The sequence below is a fragment of the Ammodytes marinus genome, assembly GCF_949987685.1.
Source record: "Ammodytes marinus genome assembly, chromosome: 13".
NCBI classification, from domain to species: Eukaryota; Metazoa; Chordata; class Actinopteri; order Uranoscopiformes; family Ammodytidae; genus Ammodytes; species Ammodytes marinus.
The window spans coordinates 11,307,731-11,329,927 of NC_137217.1; the positions used below are offsets into that span (position 1 = coordinate 11,307,731).

A 22,197-nucleotide genomic window follows, 5' to 3' on the forward strand; every position below is an offset into this window, starting at 1 on the left:
AGCCGGCGTGGCAGGTTGTTTATATTTCTGGCTCTGCGTCCTTAAGTTGTGTCTGGCGAAATGAAATGGCTCTCCTCGCAATGCATCCATCCTTCTCTCTCTCCGGTAGCTGAAGCCTGTCTGTGTATCTATCTAGCGGCCCCTTTCTATCTACCAGGATCTATTTATTTACTAACATAAGGAACCAAAGGGTGACTTGTGATGATTCCAGTTGGTGTTTGTATTGGACATCTCTGCAACCAACACTTGATAACAAAAGCCTTTTAGTTTTTTCTCTGTTTCAAAGCCTTTCTCCTTAATTTCTTCGATTCTTTTTAGTTATTTGTTTTTGCTGTATTTCTCATGTTTGTCACATTTCTGTTCACCCACCATGTCCAATTTCCAGATGGAGACTAGATATTCACAGATCGAAAAAAAAAATCGGAATTAAAATGTTTCTTTTTTTTCCCTCTTTCTGTCCCATTCCTCTGACTTTCCCCTCTCTCTCTCTCTCTCTCTCTCTCTCTCTCTCTCTCTCTCTCTCTCTCTCTCTCTCTCTCTCTCTCTCTCTCTCTCTCTCTTTCTCTCTCTCTCTCGCTCTCTCTCTCTGTGTGTGCATATAGTCCAGTACCAGATGGAGATGATGCGTTCTCTGCGTCACGTCAACATAGACCATCTGCATGTGGGCTGGTACCAGTCCACCTTCTATGGCTCCTTTGTCAGCCGGGCGCTGCTCGACTCCCAGTTCAGCTACCAGCACGCCATCGAAGAGTCCGTTGTGCTCATCTATGGTAAGTAAACTTCCACAGAATACTGGGGAATGTTAATAGATTGCTTTTCCCTCATACCATTGCCCATGATATCCTACCCAAACACAAGACACAAGAGGACAACCCCCAAAATGTCCATAAGGTGGAGACTGTCACTCCACGTTAAAGAAAAGATGGCATTTGTCCAGACAACAAAGCACCATTATGCTGAAAATACAATCTGTTAGTAACCAACCATGGAATAGTCTCCTTATCTTTTGAAATGTTTGTCCATGTTGAAGCAGAAGTGAAGATCAAATACCATTACAAATAACTTAAGTAATCAGAAAGCCTATTTTTGTTGGTAATGTTATACCCTGAAATGTCAAAAGACAATAAAAGCAATACCAAGTTTGAGTTCCTAAATGACAGTAGAAGTTAAGGTGTTTTTTTAATGGCGGAAAAGGGCAAGTGGTCACCTAAATGTAAACCTGTGAGCAATCCGTGTGTTCGAAAGACCAAGACTATACATTCATCAATTAGTACAGGTCTCTCCATTACAAACTGGGAATGTATTATTAATCTGTAAAAGAACAAGAATGTATAGAGCAGAACCGCTGCTTTTAAAGTTCACCTGTCTCACAACTTTTCCACCACTTACTGTTGACCACTTATGACAGAAATTCATGCTTTTGTAAATTGGTTCCAGCAGAATAGGCAAAGACCTGTAAGGAATTCTATAGGTCTAAAAACAGCACTGTTGCTGAGGAGTCTTGATATTCTGCTCTGGTTAGCAGTGCAACGGATGTGGTAAAATATTTTTTAAGGTTCACACAAATGGTTAAAAAACAATGCTTACATTTCATGATAATAATTGCTTGTGTCTTTATGACTTCAAGCAAAAAGATGGTCTTTTTCATGATAGTATTTTTATCCCGTATTTCACTTATCATCATGTGCATGTATAAGTGCATCATAATGTTCATGTGAGTTTGCCTCCTTCAGTTTTATAACAAAAAAAGCAAAAGTGAAAAGTACGGCCAAGTGACACAGAAAGTCACACAGTGTTTCATTAAACAGTTAGGTGTTTATCCACTCATCCCAAGTCAAGACGGAAGAGACAACTGGAATTGTCATTTTAAAAATAAATAATAAAAAAAACAGACTAACAGCCCCGAATTTCATCAATGTTTCACTGTTAGGGAGTGAAAAGGAACTCTCCCCTGTTAATTCTCTCTTTCGGGGTTGTCGTATTCTGAGAATTGATGGGCAAATATTAATTTTAACACGCTGACATATGAACCCCTCTGATCTAGTCCTGCCAGCCAGTGAGCCACTCAGCCGTGCAGTCAGCCCTTTCTCATTTGTAACGAGGGCTTCTGTTAATGTCAGTCAATAATGCAGCGCTTAATGGATCAAAGGACCTCAGAATAATTGACATTTTCTCTGTTTTAAAGTCAAAAGGAAGGAAAATTGATTTTGTTTTTGTTTCCGTCGTCATTAGCGCTCCTTTCTTTTTATGCTGATGAACGAATCAATCAGGTGGCCAACTGGCGAGTTAATAGCTTCCGTCCAATGACAGCTTGGAATTGGAGTCGGTTGTTAAACCGATTGGTTAAATATGTTTGCCATGACAACATGAGGGGAACAGTTGAAGAGGTCAAGCTGGGCAAGCACAGGGCAAAATTGGAACAGCTCTTAGCAAGTTCATAGTTTTCAGGTCAGGGACTTAAGAGTCCAACTGGTCAGGCATTGAACTTCATCAGAAGCAAGCTTTTAAGTGTTATACCATTCTTAAATTTGCTATCGTTGTTTACAAGATGTAAAGGGGCACTCTACTGCGAGGTCCAGTTTAATTGTAATGACGATTTTTACTCGGCCTGTGCAAACACGTGTATGATCAATGTCTTCTTGTAGCTTAGAGGTTTGAATAACTAACCCTGATGAAGTCATCAGGAATGCTGTCATTTCAACAAGAAGCTTTCACTCTATACAGGACACTAGAATTGAAGGAAGTGGACATTTAGGTGTAACTGACGATTTGGTTAATCACACTTGGTAGTTGCATTGTGGGAACGGTAGAACCCAGTATATGTGGCCCTTGCTCCATACTAGGGAGTAAAAGTCAGTATATGTCTGTCCCTGCTGCTTCTTGTTTTCACCATTTGCTGTTTTATTCTGTCTGTTGTAAGTCCTCAACTTTATGGAACTGCGACGTTAATTCCCAGAGTAGCACTTTTTTATTGATGATCTGAGTCTTCTGAATGAGACCAGAGTTTACCCGAGATGTAAAACGGCACAGACCTTGGCAATGCGCTGTCAATTTACTGGAGAACTAGATCTGTGAATGTGGTTTCTTGAATACAGAAACCCAACAGAAAAGGACCCCGGTAGATTATTAGTCTGTGTCAGCAATGTGTGCACCTCCTTCAGTTTGAATTTTGCTTTGTGAAATGTTGCAATCCAAATGATTGTCTAGACAGAACTGAAACAAACCCTCTCCCTGTTTTATAGTATGCAGCTTATTTGCATTGATTTACAGAAAGCCTTTTATATATATATATATATACTGTATGGAAAGACTGACCCGTTCTCTACAATGGTTCTAGCCTTTCCTTGTGGGAAGGGTAAGGTTTCCCTTTCATACATCTAGAGGCCTTTAGGAGCTCAATCTAGATGCCGTGTTGAATGGATAGGAGAGAGTTGTCTTGGCTGTGTTGATTGGCTTGTTTGGGACTGGCCATGCTGTTGGCAAAAGGCATCACAGTTGGCTGTTGTTGGGAAGTGAACAGGGCTTTGGTGGCTGTCATCTTGTCTGAGCCTTTCTCTCTCTAAGGATGAAACATTATTTGTATATATTTTTTTATTTTCATGTACATTCTGTGCTACTTTGAGGGAAATACTTTGATAACCCAGCAAGGTAACATATAATAAGCACTGGACTTGTAGTGGGGTCAGTTGGAAGCAGTTGTTCAATGGAATAGTAATGGATAACCGTGAGGACCAGGGAAATATGGGATGCAGAAACTCAACAGCGGATGTTCTCAAAACAGCCAGACATGCTTAAGCATCCTTTAGGCCCAGGCACTTAACCCATGACTCCTTCAGTAGATGGCTCAGAGCAGGCCAGCAGTGGAGGTCGGATGGTGTATTAATGGATAAACCTTGATATGTATCCAAGTACTGCATATAGAATATACTGCCTGCACTGGATTATTCAGACTAAACCCAGGAATGAATGATGAATTGATTATAATTATAGGACAAGTTTAATATATATATAATGATATAACATATTCTATCTCGCTCTCCCTCTCTCCATTCTAGACCCAATAAAGACGGCCCAAGGTTCCCTGTCCCTCAAGGCCTACAGGCTTACCCCAAAACTCATGGAGATCTGCAAAGAGAAGGATTTTACTCCTGAGGGGTGAGTAGCTCATAGCGGCGCACACACACATAAAGACGCCGTTTGGGGGGATTTCACCTAAAAGTGTAGATGTTCACACAAGAAAAACTCTTGGGGTTTTCATTTGGGCCTTAATATGAGCACATGGGCTGCCATTGGTTACTGGCATACGGAATTAAATGTGTGGCCTCTTCACTCCTTTGATTTTGCTAATTCAATAGATGCACATATAGGCTTGTGCATCCACCAGGGAGGCATTACATAGCAGGTGGACATTGATGCTGATGATGATGATATATCGGGTCGCCCCTGCCCGTCAAACAAATGTACCATGTTCCTGCCTCTTTCTGACCTCCAGGCTTGTGGTAATTGCTTTTAAATTGCAGCTAAAATGAATATAATGAGGGGACTATTTTTCCCAGGCTGGGTAGTCGAAGTGAGCAAACTGACTAATGCGTGAAGAGACACACACACACACACACACACACACACACACACACACACACACACACACACACACACACACACACACACACACACACACACACACACACACACACACACACACACACACACACACACACACACACACACACACACACACACACACACACATTGTGAGATGTATGTTTTTAAATCCCCTAAAAGCAAGAGAAGGGACATTTCAACTGCATCATTTCATTTCTCTTTCCCATTTCCTGTGTATTCCTGCACCAGTGTGTGTCTCTGTTGCCAGCCACTCTGTTATATTGACCCTGTGTGCTTGGACCCTGTAATTTCTGCAGCTTTTTATTAGTTGCTATGATTTATTACAGCACCTATCTGTAGTTATCAGTGTTCTGAACAAGGCCATGATTGAGAGAGGGCAGCTCTGGGCAGGAAAGGACAATATCTCCACAATAACAACAATCTTGCCGCTATCCTATTATTCTCAGAATAGACTGAAAATCAGTATACCAATATTTCATGCAAAGATGCAGAACTTCAAAAGCCCCTCAGCTACCCCTTCGCCTCAACAAGGTGCTGGGGAAAAAATCAGTGTTATGTTGGTTAACTTGATGATACATATTTCTTGAATATATTGGGCACCTTTTTTTGAAAATAAAAGGCAGGAATAGATGAATGCTGAATAGAGCCATCCCTTTGAACTACCCCTCCGAGTCTGCTACAGAGGCAGTGGTCAATAGCCTCCACTTCGGTACACAATATGAAGCATCAAATTATTCGGCCGGTGGAGTCAACCTTTGGCTTTGTCCAGCAGGGCCCAACTTGGGAAAGAGCATGGCATTATGTGTGCCAGTGAGTCCAGTAGGGTTGAGCAATTTGTCCTGCCTAGAATAAGCTTCCCTTTCCTGATAGATGCCGATTTAGATTGCTCTGCAAGCATTTGAATAAAGTTGTTATATTCAGAAATGTCAAAAAGCTTGACATTGTACATTTTAATTAGCTTTTATGTCATATATATTTCCCTTAATGCTGTTTTTATTAATTCAGAGGCAGGAGTATCCACTTCCTTAGCCTCAGCTTCCTCCTAAATGTGTCTGTTGACAAAACAACCTTTTCAAAAATCAGATGATCCGCCACATCCCTATCACAGAGGCTAACGTAATACGAACGTCTGTGTCAACGGTACAGTGCACACGGTGGATTAACTCAATGAGTGTATTGACCCCATAACAAACGAGACACTTTTAACAAGCCAACATTAGACATATACAGACATTAGTTTGTAGCTTGTGCACTGTGGGAAAAAAAAGTGACAGGCTGAACCAAGACAGTGGGTCAATGCTATTGGATTTATGTGAGACATTAAGCAAAGTTTAAAGTTCCATTTTGTGTTAACAGGCCCATTTCAGAGATAGAGATAGAGAGAGGCAGGGAGACACAGCTTTTAGCTCCTGAGGAACAAGAAGTCGGTTAAATATCTGTCGGTGCATTGCACACTTATCAGCAGGGCCCATAAAGAGCCATTAAGGCTACTGAGTGTAACATTGTTGGGGACGGGCAATTTGGACATCCTTTCACATCACACTGTTTTCAGATATCTACATGCATAACGTTTTACTTTTATTTGGTCGCGGAGTAACGCCTCATTGACAACTTTTCTCTACAATCATGTGAACAACAATTAATTGTGGTTATGTCAAATGCAGACCTGAAGGGATCCCGGCTCTCAAATAAACAGATTGTCTTAGAACTTGAAATAGTAATTGCTTGGCCCAATCCACTCTCTTTTAACTTACGATTTAAGTCATTTTGTCTCTGACGCCACCTTTTTTTAATGCACACAATGAATTGAGTGAACAGTTAATTATTTAACACCATTTTGGAATTGGCACAAACTTTGCAGTCCTCTGTAACATATCCTAATGTAACCTATGTTCTCCTTTCCCTCCATCTCCAGGTTAAAGAAGGCTAACATTGGCTTTGAGAATATGTTCGAAGAGGTGCCTATTATCATCAAGAACTCCCACCTCATCAGTGCCCTGCTGTTTGATCTGGAGGAGAAGTCCACCGTCCACGACAAGCACGAACTGCTCAACCTCTCAAGCAGGTCAGACATGAGCGCATGCAGCCATTAACCAGGGAGGCTTAATGCTAGAGACCTTGGTTGTAATAACGTTAAGTCTGATTGCAGGTGCCCCCTGCTATCTGCTAGGGGTGGGAATCTCTTGGCACCTCACGATTCGATTCCGATTCAGAGGTCAACGATTCGATTCAAAATCGATTATCAATGCATCTTGATGCAATTTATTTTTACGTACATACCCATGTGTGATTTTCAAAAAATATATTTATACACATATCTCAGTTTGCTAATCACTTCCTACTTTTGTAATGATCATTAAAGACAATCAACAGATGAAATGCCTTCTCTAATATTGTATTAGAGAAAAAGCTTTTCTTGTCACAAATATGACTTTCTATGAACAGTGCAATAATCAATGCAGCTGGCATTTCAACACAATATGGAAGTATGTAAAAACTAGTGGTGGGCCGTTATCGGCGTTAACGTGCTTCGTTAACGCAAGACTCTTATCGGCGATAAAAAAAATATCGCCGTTAATCTCTTATTCCACCTCCTGTTCGGCTCAGGGGAGATAATAATAGCCGGGGGCCGTTGTTGACACTTGAGGAGCCTTTATTCTCTCACACACCCGCCGCTCTCTCTCTCCATCACTTGCCCACGACACAATCGGGTATTGGAACGCAGGGTGGGTGTGTGTGGCCACCGGTCGCCACGTGACTATAAGTTTCCAAGTTTTAAACACTTCTATCTCTTCAACGTCACCGTACCCGAATCCTAAATATCCCCTTAGCAGACGCTATATTTCATCGGGGGGAAAACTTTGTTTTGCGCCACAGTTCGGCCGTAATGCTGCTGCTGCACACACACACACACACACAGACACAGACACAGGCGCACACACACACGCTGCATGTCAGAGAGGGGCGCTACCAAAAAGACGAGAGGAGCGGTTGGAGCAGTTGGAGCGTTTAGAGACACATGCGTGCACATTTATTTACATAAAATCGCAATCGCAGTCATTTGTGCAGTTATGTAAAATGTTTCACTAAGGAAAATTACAGAAAAAGTAACGCACAGTGACTTTGATGAGTAACTTTAATCTGATTACTGGTTTGGAGATAGTAACGCGTTAGATTACTCGTTACTGAAAAAAGAGGTCCGATGCCGGTAACGCGTTACTAAGTAACATCTTGTTGAACATTATTTATTTTCATCACCAATTATCATAGTAGAACAGCTTCCTCAAGCAGATGAGCCCCTGGTCTGATGCGCCACAGCTTGAGAAACACGTTCTCAAAGACTTACTTTGAGTCATTATTTAGGAGCACACACATATTATGAATGAATTCAAATGAGACATTTTAATCTAGATTAATCTAGATTAATTCCAAAATTAATCTAGATTAATCTAGATTAAAAAAATTAATCTATGCCCACCTCTAGTAAAAACTAAACCGATTCAGTTTAATTTTCTTTCAACTCTTGTAAATCATGTTTCTATAGGATTGTGCAAAAAGTATGGCTTGGAATTCAGCTCTCAGACAAAAAAAATAATGAATTCCGTTTATTTATTTATCTGAATCGATTCGGAATCGTTAGAGAGAGAATCGCAATGCATCGAAAAATCGATTATTTTTCCCACCCCTACTATCTGCACTAAGAACATTTCCAATAATTTTTTTCCCGGGGTACTAACATTCACAAGATGTTCATGTGTGGTAGCAATGTGTGGCTTTGCCTACAAAATGTCCTCTATAAAATAAATATATCCTGACCAATCCTGCTGGAAATGTTCTAATGTAACACCGACACTGCAGGCAACATGTATGTGATCTAACAGTTTTTACCACTGTAGTTAATCAGGAGGGAAATAGATTATTTCTCAAAGTGTCCCCTTCAGCACATCTACATCTATGAATACTGTCTTCTTAAAAGGAATGGGATGGGTTCGTGGATTCCTTTTTTTGTGGACTTTTTATTCTGCATATTCTGTATGTTGTCCTCGGCCCAGATGTCAAGTGGACATCGGACTTCAGAATTCCAAATCAGTCCTCTACCCCTCATGTTAAACCTGTTGTTATCCTGTGTACTCTCAATAAATTCCCTAGGGGACTAGCTCAGAACAGTTGATTTGGTCTGCACCAGATTGATGCGTTCACAACTGCCCAAGCCAAACCGCACCAGGTGTTAGACTGCACCGGGGTTCGATTTAAACAGGCTAAACTCTGCACTTGTTAAAGCACCCTTTCAAGCTTTTAAACCATGTCATGAGTATTTCTTTAAACCTACAGGCTACATTCACAGACATGAGTTAAAGCTACTTCTAAATTAAAATTGATTTGACATTAGAGCACTACAAGGCATTAATCTGTGTCTTCTACACTATTCTAGTGTACCTGATTGGTTGGAAAGACCAAGAGGTCTATTGATGCATTTTCTACCCACCGTGCACTTCTTAGGAAGACTGGCTTCATTTTATCTTTTTATTTTATCGCGCTGATTCTAAAATAAAAAAAGACCAAATACAACAAAGAATGTATCTTATTAACAACAATTGTTTGTGTGCCTAAGCTCACTTCTGTGCTGCTGTCTTTCAAACCAAATTTAAAACATATAGAATAGCCATATTATTGCATTGGGTGAAATATTCTTTCATTAATAACCACAGCCAGGATAGTTTAATCTGAAACCCAATATAGAGGAATAGCAGCAACTGCATTTTTGATCCCTGCAAATGAATGATCTCACTCGTCATTCTGTGTTCACCCCGCTTTGTTAGTTTCATTTCCCATCTATCATTAGGTGTAGAAAAATGTAATTAAAAATGTACAATGTCTGGGTCAGACTGGGAACATTTTCACCAGGTTGAATATGTAGCTGACAACGCTAATGAAGAGAGGGTCAGATGTTGTCATGTAAACTGGAATACTCTGGAGAAAGAACAACACACTGCATAGCATCAGCTTCACTGGCCGTGTTTGCTGTAATGAAGGAATATGTCACCCACTGCTGCAACCCTATGGCTCTTTTGTGCGGTTTTATTAGTATTTATAAGAGGATAATGGACTCAATGGTACCAAGGCCCAGGCTATATGAGGCAGTGGCTGCACAGACAATATGTATCACTAGGACAAATACTTTATTGATGTTGTTAAAGATCAAGATTTTTGAGATAGATTATTTTATCTGTCTTGTAGTACTGCAGACACATTGAAAAACTGTTGGAAAATGTGAGATGGTATTGTGGATTTTAGAGTTACACCAAAAAGCATTTGTTGGGTTGATCATATCTATACACACAAACTGCTGTCCACAATACACATTGTAGTGTAGAGAACAATTATCTGACTTCAGGAACTCAATTCACCTGTGTGTATGTATTGAATGTTTGGTTGGGATATAAAGTCCATAGCTAAAGTAAATGCCACGTCCAGATATACTCAAAAATCACTCTTAAGAAGTGGGACATTCCATCACTTAATGAGCACAATAGGAACAAATATCAGCCCACTATAAAAATTCACAGGACTGTCTGTTAGAGTCTCTCATTTAGATCTCGGAGGCTCTCAGCATCAGTCTCAGGAGAATTTATCAGCAATCATTTATGGAGATAAACTGCTGCAAGTGGAGCAACAGCTGTGAAGACTCCCAGGGGCCAGGTGTGAGAAATGATCACAATAACGACTCGAAGTGCTGATTTACACACTGTTGGTGCGCAAAAAAACACACCGTGCTTGCTTACACAGTAGCACATCCGGAGTCGTTACGATTTTTCTCGTCTGTGTACGGCCGCACAAGTTAAGTCAGGAATAGAATGAAACCCCCTATGGACAGAGCTATGTAGAATGCATGTACCCTACCAACTAATCTTTGCACCAACACAGCAATGTGAGAAAGGATCAACTAGACTCAAGGAGAATACCCCACCATTTTGCATATGTATTTCCATTTTCCAAATGACTACTCTGAAGTTGAAACATAGCTTTTGATGTGACCGAGAAATGAGGCTGACGCAGGGCTGGCTCTCCCAGTAGGTTTCCCCGCGTGAATTCCGGGACGTCTGGCAAGATGAAATTGTTTTGTGAAGTTGTCCGATGGCTGCGCTGCTCTGTTCAGTTCTTCTGTTGGATTGTGGTGCCTGTCTCTCTACATCTTCTAGTGACAGCCCCACCCTTTTCTCCTCATTTCCAACCCTTCAAAGAAAGATAACGATAATGGCTTTTATTTAATGTTTTTCCTTTTGTCTCATTTTCCAATCTGCGGCCCCATTTGTCAATGTCATGTGCATCTAAAGGCTGAGTGACTGCAGTTTCACTCCGGCAAACAGGGTTGTTCTTACCACAGATGATGATGTTGATCGCGGTGATGGATTGCATGACTGTAAATTTGTAGTAAAGTTATGTAGTGTGTTCAACACAAACAGCTTTTTGAAATGCCATTATATTTGCAATGTTACAACGCAGTCGGTCTTCATGTCAGGTCTCGGAGCTTTTTGTGTGTGGGGCCATCTTCCACGGTCTTCACCCGTCATGGAAATTGCCCACTGTGGAGTGGCTTCCATTTGTCATTATAAATCGTCCTTTAAACCTCATATTTACTTTCTTTCATCCTGTGTGAATGAACAGCTTGTCAGTCTATGACCTGTCGCCTGATCGCTGTGTTGGATGGAATAGAAATGTTGGATAGTGGAAGTATATGTAAACACAACTTTCTGCTTTGCCGGGAATTCCCCCGATGATATGAATACAATAAAATAAAAGTGGATAGAGTGCAGGGGAAAATAGACTAGAATTGGAAGGCTTTATGAGAATGAGAAGGCAAGTGGGGACCATGCAGAGAGACACAACTGGGAATGGGGTCACAAAGGAGGTAATGGCAGAACTGTTGCCGTAAATGCAATACACTTTGGGAAAATTGACAGACAAACCTCATCCAATGGCATGGACTTTGAGAAGAGGTATTTTTGGTCAACACATCCAATAGTAGTTTTTCCTTTTCAACACAAAATTAATGGTTTGTAAGGTATGCATGCACATAAGGAAAGGAAGGGTGTGAAACCCAACATAAATCTGCCAGAAAATATTTTTTTTTGGATGCCTTTTTAACAGCAAGTTTTTCCACCAAGATAATATTATAAACTCATGTCAGGACATTGTGGTATCAAGGTTTCATTTATTCTTTAAAACATTATTCTGCTGCAGAAGCAAGCCAAGGATCCATATTATGCCTCAGTCTATCAGTTAAAAGGCCTCCATCAAAGTAAAACCTTCATTACAAGAATTGGAAGTCACTTTCTTGGCAGCTTTGTTAAACAACTCTTGTCTAAACTTTTAACTTTTTCCATTTACTGACGTCAGCCCATTTTTACAGTTTTCAATACAGTTTGAGTTGTGTCCTCTGTTGGCCTGTGCAAATATAAAGACACAGGTCTGGATTCCCATGCATACTGTATGGGCTGCCATTCAACCTGGCCTTAAAACGGAATCAGTGATGATAGGAAATCCCCTGGTAGACTTTGATTTCTAATTCAGGATTGATTTTAATGCCTGCTGACCTGTTTGAATAATTTAACCCTCTGGAGTGTATCACTAGACTTTGCATACTAGTGTAGGTTGCATTATTAAGCGTGCAGTTTTCCAACCATGCATAAATTACATGTTTTTGAGTGTTTAGAAACGTATCCAAATGTTGTGTGCACGATTATGTGCAGTTGCTTGTTTTCTTTAGGAATATTCTGTCTTTTCTAAACAAACTGGAAGGCTAACACACTAAACATCAGATTAAATTTGATTTAGTTGAAATATCAGTCACAACAGCTAGTAAGTTGATAAATCTTTAGTGTTTTCCCAATATCAAACTAGTAAGTAGTAGTATGTGTCAAATACTTGATTTACACAACAAAATCCAGTGTACTGAGTCACTCACTCACTCACTCACTCACTCACTCACTCACTCACTCACTCCTGTTCAGTCCAGCTCAAACACACAACACATAAGCGACAGATGTTGTGAAGGATCACACTCTGACTTAATGGTTTCCTCTTGCTTACATATTAAATGCATAGCCCACAAATTAGCCTGCATATTGCTGGATGTGAAATAGTTTTAGATAGGCTTTCGTCAGTAAGAATCAATTCTGGCACAGTCTGAGGGACACAGTGGGGAAGTGTTATGGCGGGATATGGTCCTGGGCCATCAGTTTTCATGTTTACAGCTCTGACACTGCGGTGGAGTGGCTGACAAACGGATCACACTACAGTCCTCATAGGCAAACATGATGGGAGGGGAAATGGCTCACCAGTCTAAACTGAAAGAAAGACAGACTGAGCTACTGAAAATCATACACTTTTCACACGTGTTTTTATTCCAAAATGTGAAACAAGTTGTGAAAATGTTACTCCGAACCCTTACACAATATTAGTCCACATACCTTACATTAACACACACCTCATGCAGGTGCCATGCCAAACTGTGGATGGTATTACAGATCCTCAAGCATGTGAGAATTGCATTATAAATCATCATCAGCTGTGTTTATACAATTATCTGGCTGCATGTGGTTACATTAGGTTTTCCTCTCTGTGCGATGCAAGCTTAAGGGACTTCATTTGTATGTGTGTTTGCATCTAAATGTGATTTGAGTTGAATGAGGGCTGATGTCAGCTGGATACTAAGTTGATGATCATAATGAGTGGCTTTAGGATGTGAATATTTACATATGTATGAATTTCTCTGCACACTAATGTAATTATTTAAGTTTTTTATCTGGCCAAGGACTTCACACATCCTGGGATCTCACAAATTCTTTCTGACATAATTACTAACAATTAGAATACATTAGTATGTCGTTTAAGTGCTTGCAGTTTGTTCATTCATTTATTAATTGCAGACTAGTTTAATAGTGACTTGTGCAAAAGTCAGAGTTACATCTCCTTTGATGTCATCTGATTGCATCAGCTAGTGTAATTGCTGTTTTGGAATTATATAATTCCATGATAATGCCCTTTTTTAATGGCACACCCGTTCGCCTTCATAGCATCAATAATACTGCATTTGTTTTGTGAAAATGAGTGTTAAAAATGTTGCGTGCATGCATACCTTTCCTTTTGATGTGATTGTGGAACTCTAAGGCCCTTGTAAAGTTGTACAGCCATTGTTTAAAGTAACTCAAGGGGACATTCAGTAGAGTTCTCCCCGCAGATGAAGCCTGCAGCAGCAAGTTATGGTGCTCTCACATTTTCTGTGCTTTTTAAGTGGATGCTTGTTTCATAGCGCCTTAGACTAACAGCAGGAGTCTGAAGTTTTAAATATGAAACAAATTGGCTCAATTTGACAGGGCGATGTGTTTGCCTCGGGTCAACTCTGGTCGAACTGGAGCCTGTTTATACCAAAAATCCCCATACCAGTATGAGAGATTAGTTAATAGAGGAAGAGGCAGCAGCTGTGCAGATGGTTAGTGGTAATTTATTTTGAGACGTTGTAGAGTCTAAGACTTGGAAGGTTATATAATATTATTTTTTTTTTATCATCTTTCAACAGAAGACGGAGAGTGTGACAAGCGAGGAGTAAAGGAGGAATATTGATTTACAAAATTGCTAATTGGAAAAATCTCTCAGCAGAGAGGACACTAACTAAAACCACCCAAACCATTCTCTGCTCTTCCTCCACATATTCACACAAACAACTTCACAGTTCACACGCACAGAAAACACTTAACATCAGCAGAGTGTACACACAGCCAAACCATACACAGTGCCTGGCAGTCCTTGCGGGTACAATAGTCATTTAAATAAACATTCAGACTCTGTTTCTCTACACACTATACATGTTGCATTATGTAGCACCCAAACATTCATAAATGAAAACAATATGATTCCACGGAGGAGTGTACAAGAGGGAGCAGAGCACACACTGCAGCCTTGTCAAGGTTGAACTAAAGGCGGTAGCAAGACATTCTGTTACAAGAATGGGGCTCATGGGAGGAGAGGGAAGAGGAATGCTGCTGGGGTTGTGTGTTTTAATGTTGTCAGCAAGGCAGTGTTGGGAGAAAGAGGGAGGCATGTGAGACCAAAGCAGAGAGATAGCACAGGGGGCCAAAAGGGAAAAGGTCCTTGGGTCTGTAGTTCTGTCAAACCACCGGAGAGAGGTTTCATGTCAGATGTCTCTTTGGGACACATGAGAGCAGCATATCTGGGAAGAGATGAACTTAAAAAGATAAGGTCATGGTTTGGCAAACAAAGACGGTTGGAGAAGAAATGTGAATGTGGCGTTTTTCAGTTTGAAACCACAGGTCTCTTAAGGGACGTGTACAAAGCTCAGACTCGTGCCTAGCCACTGTTTTTCCAATCATAGTGGTCACTAGTGGATGGGAGTCTCATGGGCTTTACGTCAACGGAAGGAGGTCCAAGATGATATTATTTGGGGTTCATAGAGGGAAGTGGCTTCACTACAACCCCACTGAACCCTTGTATAAACAAGTGATCTGTATTATAACTTGTTATCGTAGACCTTTTTGAATGAACACCTGTCAATGAGTGTTCTTGTTTTTATCTTCAGGAATTGGGATTTCCATGTGCAATTTGGCTTCAATCAAGGGCATTTCAACTTGTTTGGTCTACAACATTTACACCTGTCAAATTTTATAATTTTTATCTCAATGTGAGCCAAACCAATTGTATACAAGCAGATCACGTTCAAGTAAAAATCAGGGAAGAGTTGATGATAGACATGCTTAAAATATGGTGTTCTTGCAACGAGCACACCTTGTCAATACTTGTACATTGCCCATTTTATCGCCATTGTACTGATTATCATAATAATGTATGGTTGAAAGGAGGAAGAAAGGGTAGTGATTGAGTCAGGGATATGATAGATTGACTGCAGGGTTCCTTGTTGATTGGTGTCTTGGAGTGGTCGTAACATCCCTCAGTCTTGATATTTGAAACACTGTGTTTTGCAGCCACTATCGCGTCATTGTGAAGGTTTGCACACTAGGCAGGTAGGGCGGTTGTCAGTTGGATGTGGCTCAGGAGGGCCAAAAGGAGCTTCCAATAGTGACAGGGTATGCGCCAACCCCCAACCCCCCCTGCTCCTCCTCCTCTCCACATATATTGAAGTGCTGAAGGCAGTACAAAAACCCATGTGAATGACCTGCCAACATTTTCTCTTCCAGCAACCACTTGGAGAAGAGCCTTCAGCTTCTGATGGACAGAGTGGATGACATGAGCCAAGACATAGTCAAATATAACACCTACAGCCGCAACCTGAGCAAGCAACAGCAACAGAAGCACCAGGTAACTGTCACGCAATGTGCACGCACACACACACACACACACACACACACACACACACACACACACACACACCCACATAGTTTAATAGATTTTATTTGGACATGGACATGACAATGTCATTGGACGAACCAGATGCATTGTTTACAGTGTATTAGCATAAATGCTAGTTTACAACACCTGTCCACATGCACACGCACGCACGTGAGCAACGGCAGTGGCTGTGGCAGCAGAAACAGCAGCTTAGCAGCATGGCTATAAGGGAAAGGAACACACAGAGGCACACACACACAAATGCACACACACACGCATTCGTAAATAGAAACGCAGCAGGAAAACAACAGGTACATTTCTTTCTGCCTTGGACACAACCATTTGCAGCTATAATCACAGCAGGCAAGCCTCAGAAGCACCAGCTAACACACAAACAAACACACACACAAATATGTTACCCCAGGCGAACACATTAGTGTACAATGCACCCACTGAGGAACACCAGAAGTAACTACATTAGACAGCAAAGGTTAAAAATGTATAAATATTTGACTAACATCTATATCTACAGTTTAAGTATCTGTTACAACTCTACTCACATTGAATCACCTATATATTCCTTTGGCAAACTAATAGTACTGTAATGCTGCATTCACACATACACAGCAGTAGGCAGTCTTCGTCCTCATCTGTAGCTCTGTGGGTACGTGGCATTTTGCACAAAATTAAGCAGCAGACAAGACTGACTGGCGGTGGCATTACAGGTCTTTATCTAGGTTGGAAGCAAACCTCACTCCACCAATGGAGCACAGGAGTAAACAACTCTGTTCTGTTTTTTTATAAACATAATGATTGTAATGTTGATTTGAATGCCAAGTGATTAGGCAATTGGACCCAAAGTAAATGCTATGCAATCACACGTACCTGAATAATGCTCCTGTTTTCCTGTCAAAAGGTTTGTAATGTTTGTCACTACTTGGGGCTACTTCTGTGATAGTCAATCATTTATCATAATGTGAAAAGGAGTGTTCAGATTTAAGTTCCATAACCAGACATACTCGTCTTCAAACACTTCTGACACCCAGGGAGAGCAGATGCATATGGACTTAAAGATATGAATAATAAATGGAGTCCTTTTTCTCTTTAATGAGTATCTTTTAATGTACCAGCAAGTTACACCACAAACTCAAATTGAATTTATTTGGTGGCAGCAGCAGTAACAGACTCACAGTCACAGTCTCACACATACTCATATGTGTTAAAAGACTCAAGAACACACACACCACCTACGAACACAAACTCAGCCAAAAGCTACAAAAAGACCAGCAAGATGTACACACAGATGAAGTCAGCCACGTACCATTTGCAACTTCAAATTTAGCTAGCTGCATCATAAACACAAAAGCACACACACACACACACACACACACACACACACACACACACACACACACACACACACACACACACACACGTGCACGTGCACACGCACACACATGTGTGTGTGAACTTACTTGAAGTCTTGAGACTCGAGGTGACTCACTGAAAAACTATATCATTCTGTCATAATTCCCTGAGAGTGGAAACCAGAAAATGTGTGCAATATTAATGTTAATCCGGGGCTGAGTCATCATTTTTTCAGGCCGACGGCTGATGCAGACGCAGTTGTCACACACACTTGGCTGACTCACAACAAACTTGTATCTGTTACCACCACTAGTCCACCATATGCACACAAGTAGTTTACAACCTGGACCACAGAAAGAAAACACACACCTATATACCCACATATCCGCGGGGCCAATAACCCACACTCCAGCCATTATGATCCATCATACTCCCCTACAGACCTTACTATCGTAATAGCCTGCAAGCCGTACTCCTCATACACACGCACGCGCATGTCACACGCAATATCACAAAGAAGAGTGCTTTAAGGGTGTCTACTTTTATCATTTTTCACACACTTCTCTTCAATGAACAAACCGCGCACACCGAGACAAAGAAAGTGAGCCTCCATTACACCTTTCAGACATCTACAATACCTGCTCCATGTAATCTTGTACTGTTGACCCTGCTGCTTCCCACAGAAATGGAACCTTATTAATCATCATGGAAGGGTGCTGTGCTCAGAGGGCTCTATTGTTCATGTATAGCTCTCAAATATTTGGTAAATAGCGAGGTTCAAGGCAAATCTGTGACCTAGTTAGTCTTTGGATCAAGAAATGAATGTCTCACTCGCTCTTATTTATTTTCTATGTTCTTTCTCTTTTCCCATCGACAGAAGCAGGCAGCCCGTTGCCTAAGATTAGATGCGTTAATCTTATGAACCAAGGAAGAGTGATTTATGGATAATGACACAATTCAGCGACCATTAGATGATTCAGCAACTCTTTCCAAGTCATTACTTCTAAACCATTTAATTATTTTTTAACGCAAGTCAAATCCTGGAAGGCATTTGGTTGTAGTCGGTGTGAAAAAGACACATAAAGAATGTGGCGTCTCAGAAAAAGGTCATCAGTTAAACACTTTTAAGCTTTTGAAAACACCAGATGACAAGCAAATGTTTTCAGATTTATAAAACCGCTCAACTCACGTCCTAAACCCGTTTACCTTTTTATAGATCACAACCTACTAGAAATGTGGTGGCGCCTATGTGGGCTTCACAACGTAACGCCCATAAAAAAGAAATAATGAATCTAAAATATTCATTGATTGCACTTCATGAAAATGACCATGGCAAATGCCGACAGAAAGGCTTAAAAAGTCAATTTCACACAGTGTGAAAATCAAAATAGTTTTTGGGAGGTTGAAACAAATAAATACTGTAGAATGTTGTCTTGTGGACGCAGTGTGGGTGTTTCAAATGCCAAAAAGTCGTTCCAGTGGCAGCATGTGGCAGAGGCTGCTGCTCAGAAGGTCACACAGTGGCCCACATAAAAAAAATAAGTGGTCCGTCGTAAAAGTTGATGCCATAAAGTGCATAACCTTACACAGGCAGAGTGTTGGTGCCACGGGCAGGGGAAAGCGAACAGCAGAGTTTAGCAGAACATATTTCAATGTTTGTTTTGCAGTGACGGATCTCTCACTTTGTACAGTATTTACGATCCAAAATGTAGATGTTTTTTGTGTCACTGCAGGGAGAATCAATTTAACAAGTTTTTGTTTATTCAATAAAAGAATGGCTTGTATCCAATTTTACAATCTAACTTTTCATATATGACACATGAGAAGTTATATTTTAATTCATGCAGCACAGGGCTGATAGTTTTGTATGCGTTTTATTCTTCTGCCATCAGGGTCTTGGTTTCTAATCCTGGTCAAGTTTGTTCATTATATATCCCACCTTGCCTCTAAAATGTAAATCCATTCCCCCAGAACAGAATATTCCTAATAGTGCTCTAATCCAGACATCAAAATTGTTTGTTTTTTTCCACAATCAAACTAAAGCCAAACACGGCTTGTTGTGTGAAATGCCCAGCGTGAAGGCTAGCGGCTCCAGTAGCATACTGAGGGGAGGCTTCCCTGCAGCATGCCCAGAAAGGCTTGTAAAGGTAGACAGTGAAATAAATACAGCCACATACATAGAAAGTACTGCTGCAGTCTGTAAAATAACTGCAACCTGGGACAGCATTATTCTCCACAAAGACAATGACCTCAGACATAAAGCCAAAGCTCCAGACCTCAATCCAATCCAGTCCTTCGTGTTAGGACTTTAAAAACTGCTGTCCCCTCACAGTCCCCATGCAACTTGACAGAGCCTGTACAGCTATCAGATAGGTTTAGGAAAGGGTTCACCCAATGCTGACCTAAAGGGAGTTTTTGTTGTTGTTATATTTGTATTTCATTTCAATCAGTAAGATTTTTCACTTTGACATCTCCTTCCAGCGGGGGTAAATATCTTGTTTGACACGGTATTATTATATTTACATATGGAAGATGGAGCACAAGTGCCAAATAGTTTTTGTTTGCTTTATTTCCTCAAATTTGCAAACATTAGCATTTTGACTATACACAGTTGTGCTGTGACACATTGGCAGAAATTAAAAAATGAAAAACTGGAGGAGTAAGCACTTCATGTATTGTTTATCTTGGTAATATTTTGTCAGCCGCAGTCACCCGTACAGGTGCATTCATTGTGTGTGTAGGAAGCACTCATGTAATTTTTTTTCCTCCTCCTCCTCCGACGCAACCTCCCCATCCACCGGCCTGTGTCAGTCTCCCCCATCTCGCAAAATTAACAAGGCTTTTAGGTTCTCCGGAGGCCCGGCACCTCCCTGATTTACCGACCGTCAGCCCTCCGCAAATCACTCCATTCCTGTCAGCACTTATAACTCCTCTCTTTCAGCGGGGCTCCCCTATCTGTTCTTTCATCATGGCACTTCTTTTTATCTCACTTCATTCATTTTACCTTTTCCATGGCCCATCTTTCTTCATCTTCATGTTTCTCCTCTTATTACTATCCACTGCTACCTTCCACTTCCACTGTCTGCATTTCTGTAAATATATTTCTTCTCCTGCTGTGCCTTTTTTCTATTCCCAGCTTTCTAACTTCATACCTTTTTTTTTTCCTCTCACTTTCTTTACTCCCACACCCTACCTCTCATCCTGTCTTCTCTCATTTCCATCCACCGGTGGCTTTTTTGGTCGATTTTTTTTTTCTCTTTGACCATAAATTCCCCCGTTCACACCCCCACTCTCTCACAATAGTATTTTCTTTTTGTTATGGTCTTTTTCAAAAAACACAAACTCAACCACAACACACGCCCCCGTCTCTTACGACACCCCTATCCTTCTCTCTGTCCCTTCCTCCCTGCAGTACGTCCAGAGGCGGCAGCAGGAGAACGTACAGCGTCAGACCAGAGGAGAGGCCGCTCTGCCCGAAGAGGACATCACCAAAATGTTCAAGCCCCCCCAGCCTCCACCACGCATGGACACGCTGCTTATTGCTGGTACGCACACACACACACACACACACACACACACACACACACACACACACACACACACACACACACACACACACACACACACACACACACACACACACACACACACACACACCCTTCCACACAGAGAACCCTCCCCCCTCCTCGCTACCAAACCCCCATCAGCCGCCTCTGCTCTCCTCACAGGGGGCTCAGGTTCTGTTTTGTAATTATCTCCACCATTATCTTGAAATTACATTAATTTAAAGTTTATTGACTCAATCTCCAACTCCACCGCCCCCCTTTCCCGCTGCTCTCCTCCGCCTTCCCGACAATATTCTGATCCTTGCCTTTACCTTGTTCCCCCACTAATTTGATGTTTTGCTGTGCTGCCCCCCCACCCCCTACCTCTCTCTCTATTGTGTGTGTGTGTGTGTGTGTGTGTGTGTGTGTGTGTGTGTGTGTGTGTGTTTCCTTCCGTGGGTTTGTGTTTTTGTGTGGGGGCGCTTGTATCCATTTGGCATCTCTCCAACAGGGCAAGTTAACAACTACTGCCAGAATGTGAAGGAATTCACCTCGCAGAACCTGGGGAAGCTGTTCATGGCGGAGGCTCTCCAAGGCCACAACTAGAGGAGAGAAAGAAACGGCAAGAGAGAGAGAGAGAGTAAGAACCACCACTGCGACAGCTGGAGGAACGACACGCTTCTCTTTGAATTCTTAATATGTATTCATTGTTTTTATTCCAATCTTGGATACAAAATTATCTTTTGAAGAACACTTGATTTGTGATTTGAATAAAAGTGGTGCATCTCTAAGCAGTGTCTGGCTCTGTGCTTATTTTCCACAGTTAAACCCTTATTTTCCTTTTGGTGATAATTGCAGCAGATTTTACTTGTGCATTGTTTTTTTTTTGTTTTACTCTACATAAATGGTTGGTTTTGTTCACAATATTAATATTCTGAAATGTGGCCTGCGCACAATACAAAATAATGATACAGTACAATGGCGTTTAATTCATCATTTTATTGCTACCTGCTATTCATCTTGCAGTTCAGACATCAAGCAGGTCTATCCAATTACTTGTGGATTTGGTGAAGTGTAGGTTTGCATGGTGGGTGCATTGATATCCTTATAAACAGGAAAAGCAGTTAAAGTTGAGCGTTAATATGAAATGCCAGCTACATGACTCAGCCCCCTACGGTCTCAACTGCACCGAAAAGACTTTTGATTGTGTCTTCTCTTCTCTTCTTTTTCTTTTCCCGAGGTGAAACTTTACGACACACAGGAAGCAATAAGCACCTGTTTATTTATAGGATGCAAA

At 41.1% G+C, this 22,197-nt stretch overlaps 1 protein-coding gene across 1 annotated transcript in view; it reads left to right on the top strand.

Moving 5' to 3' along the window:
• Window positions 1-21,691, top strand: part of LOC307260102 (eukaryotic translation initiation factor 3 subunit H) — a 53,382-nt gene extending 31,691 nt beyond the window's left edge. The window contains exons 3-8 of the mRNA XM_080040235.1: window positions 603-770; window positions 4,056-4,155; window positions 6,539-6,688; window positions 15,837-15,957; window positions 20,768-20,900; window positions 21,412-21,691. Coding sequence (XP_079896361.1) covers window positions 603-770; window positions 4,056-4,155; window positions 6,539-6,688; window positions 15,837-15,957; window positions 20,768-20,900; window positions 21,412-21,506 — 767 coding nt within the window. The 3' untranslated portion in view covers window positions 21,507-21,691. The remainder of the gene's footprint in view (window positions 1-602; window positions 771-4,055; window positions 4,156-6,538; window positions 6,689-15,836; window positions 15,958-20,767; window positions 20,901-21,411) is intronic.
• Window positions 21,692-22,197: the final 506 nt, after the last annotated feature.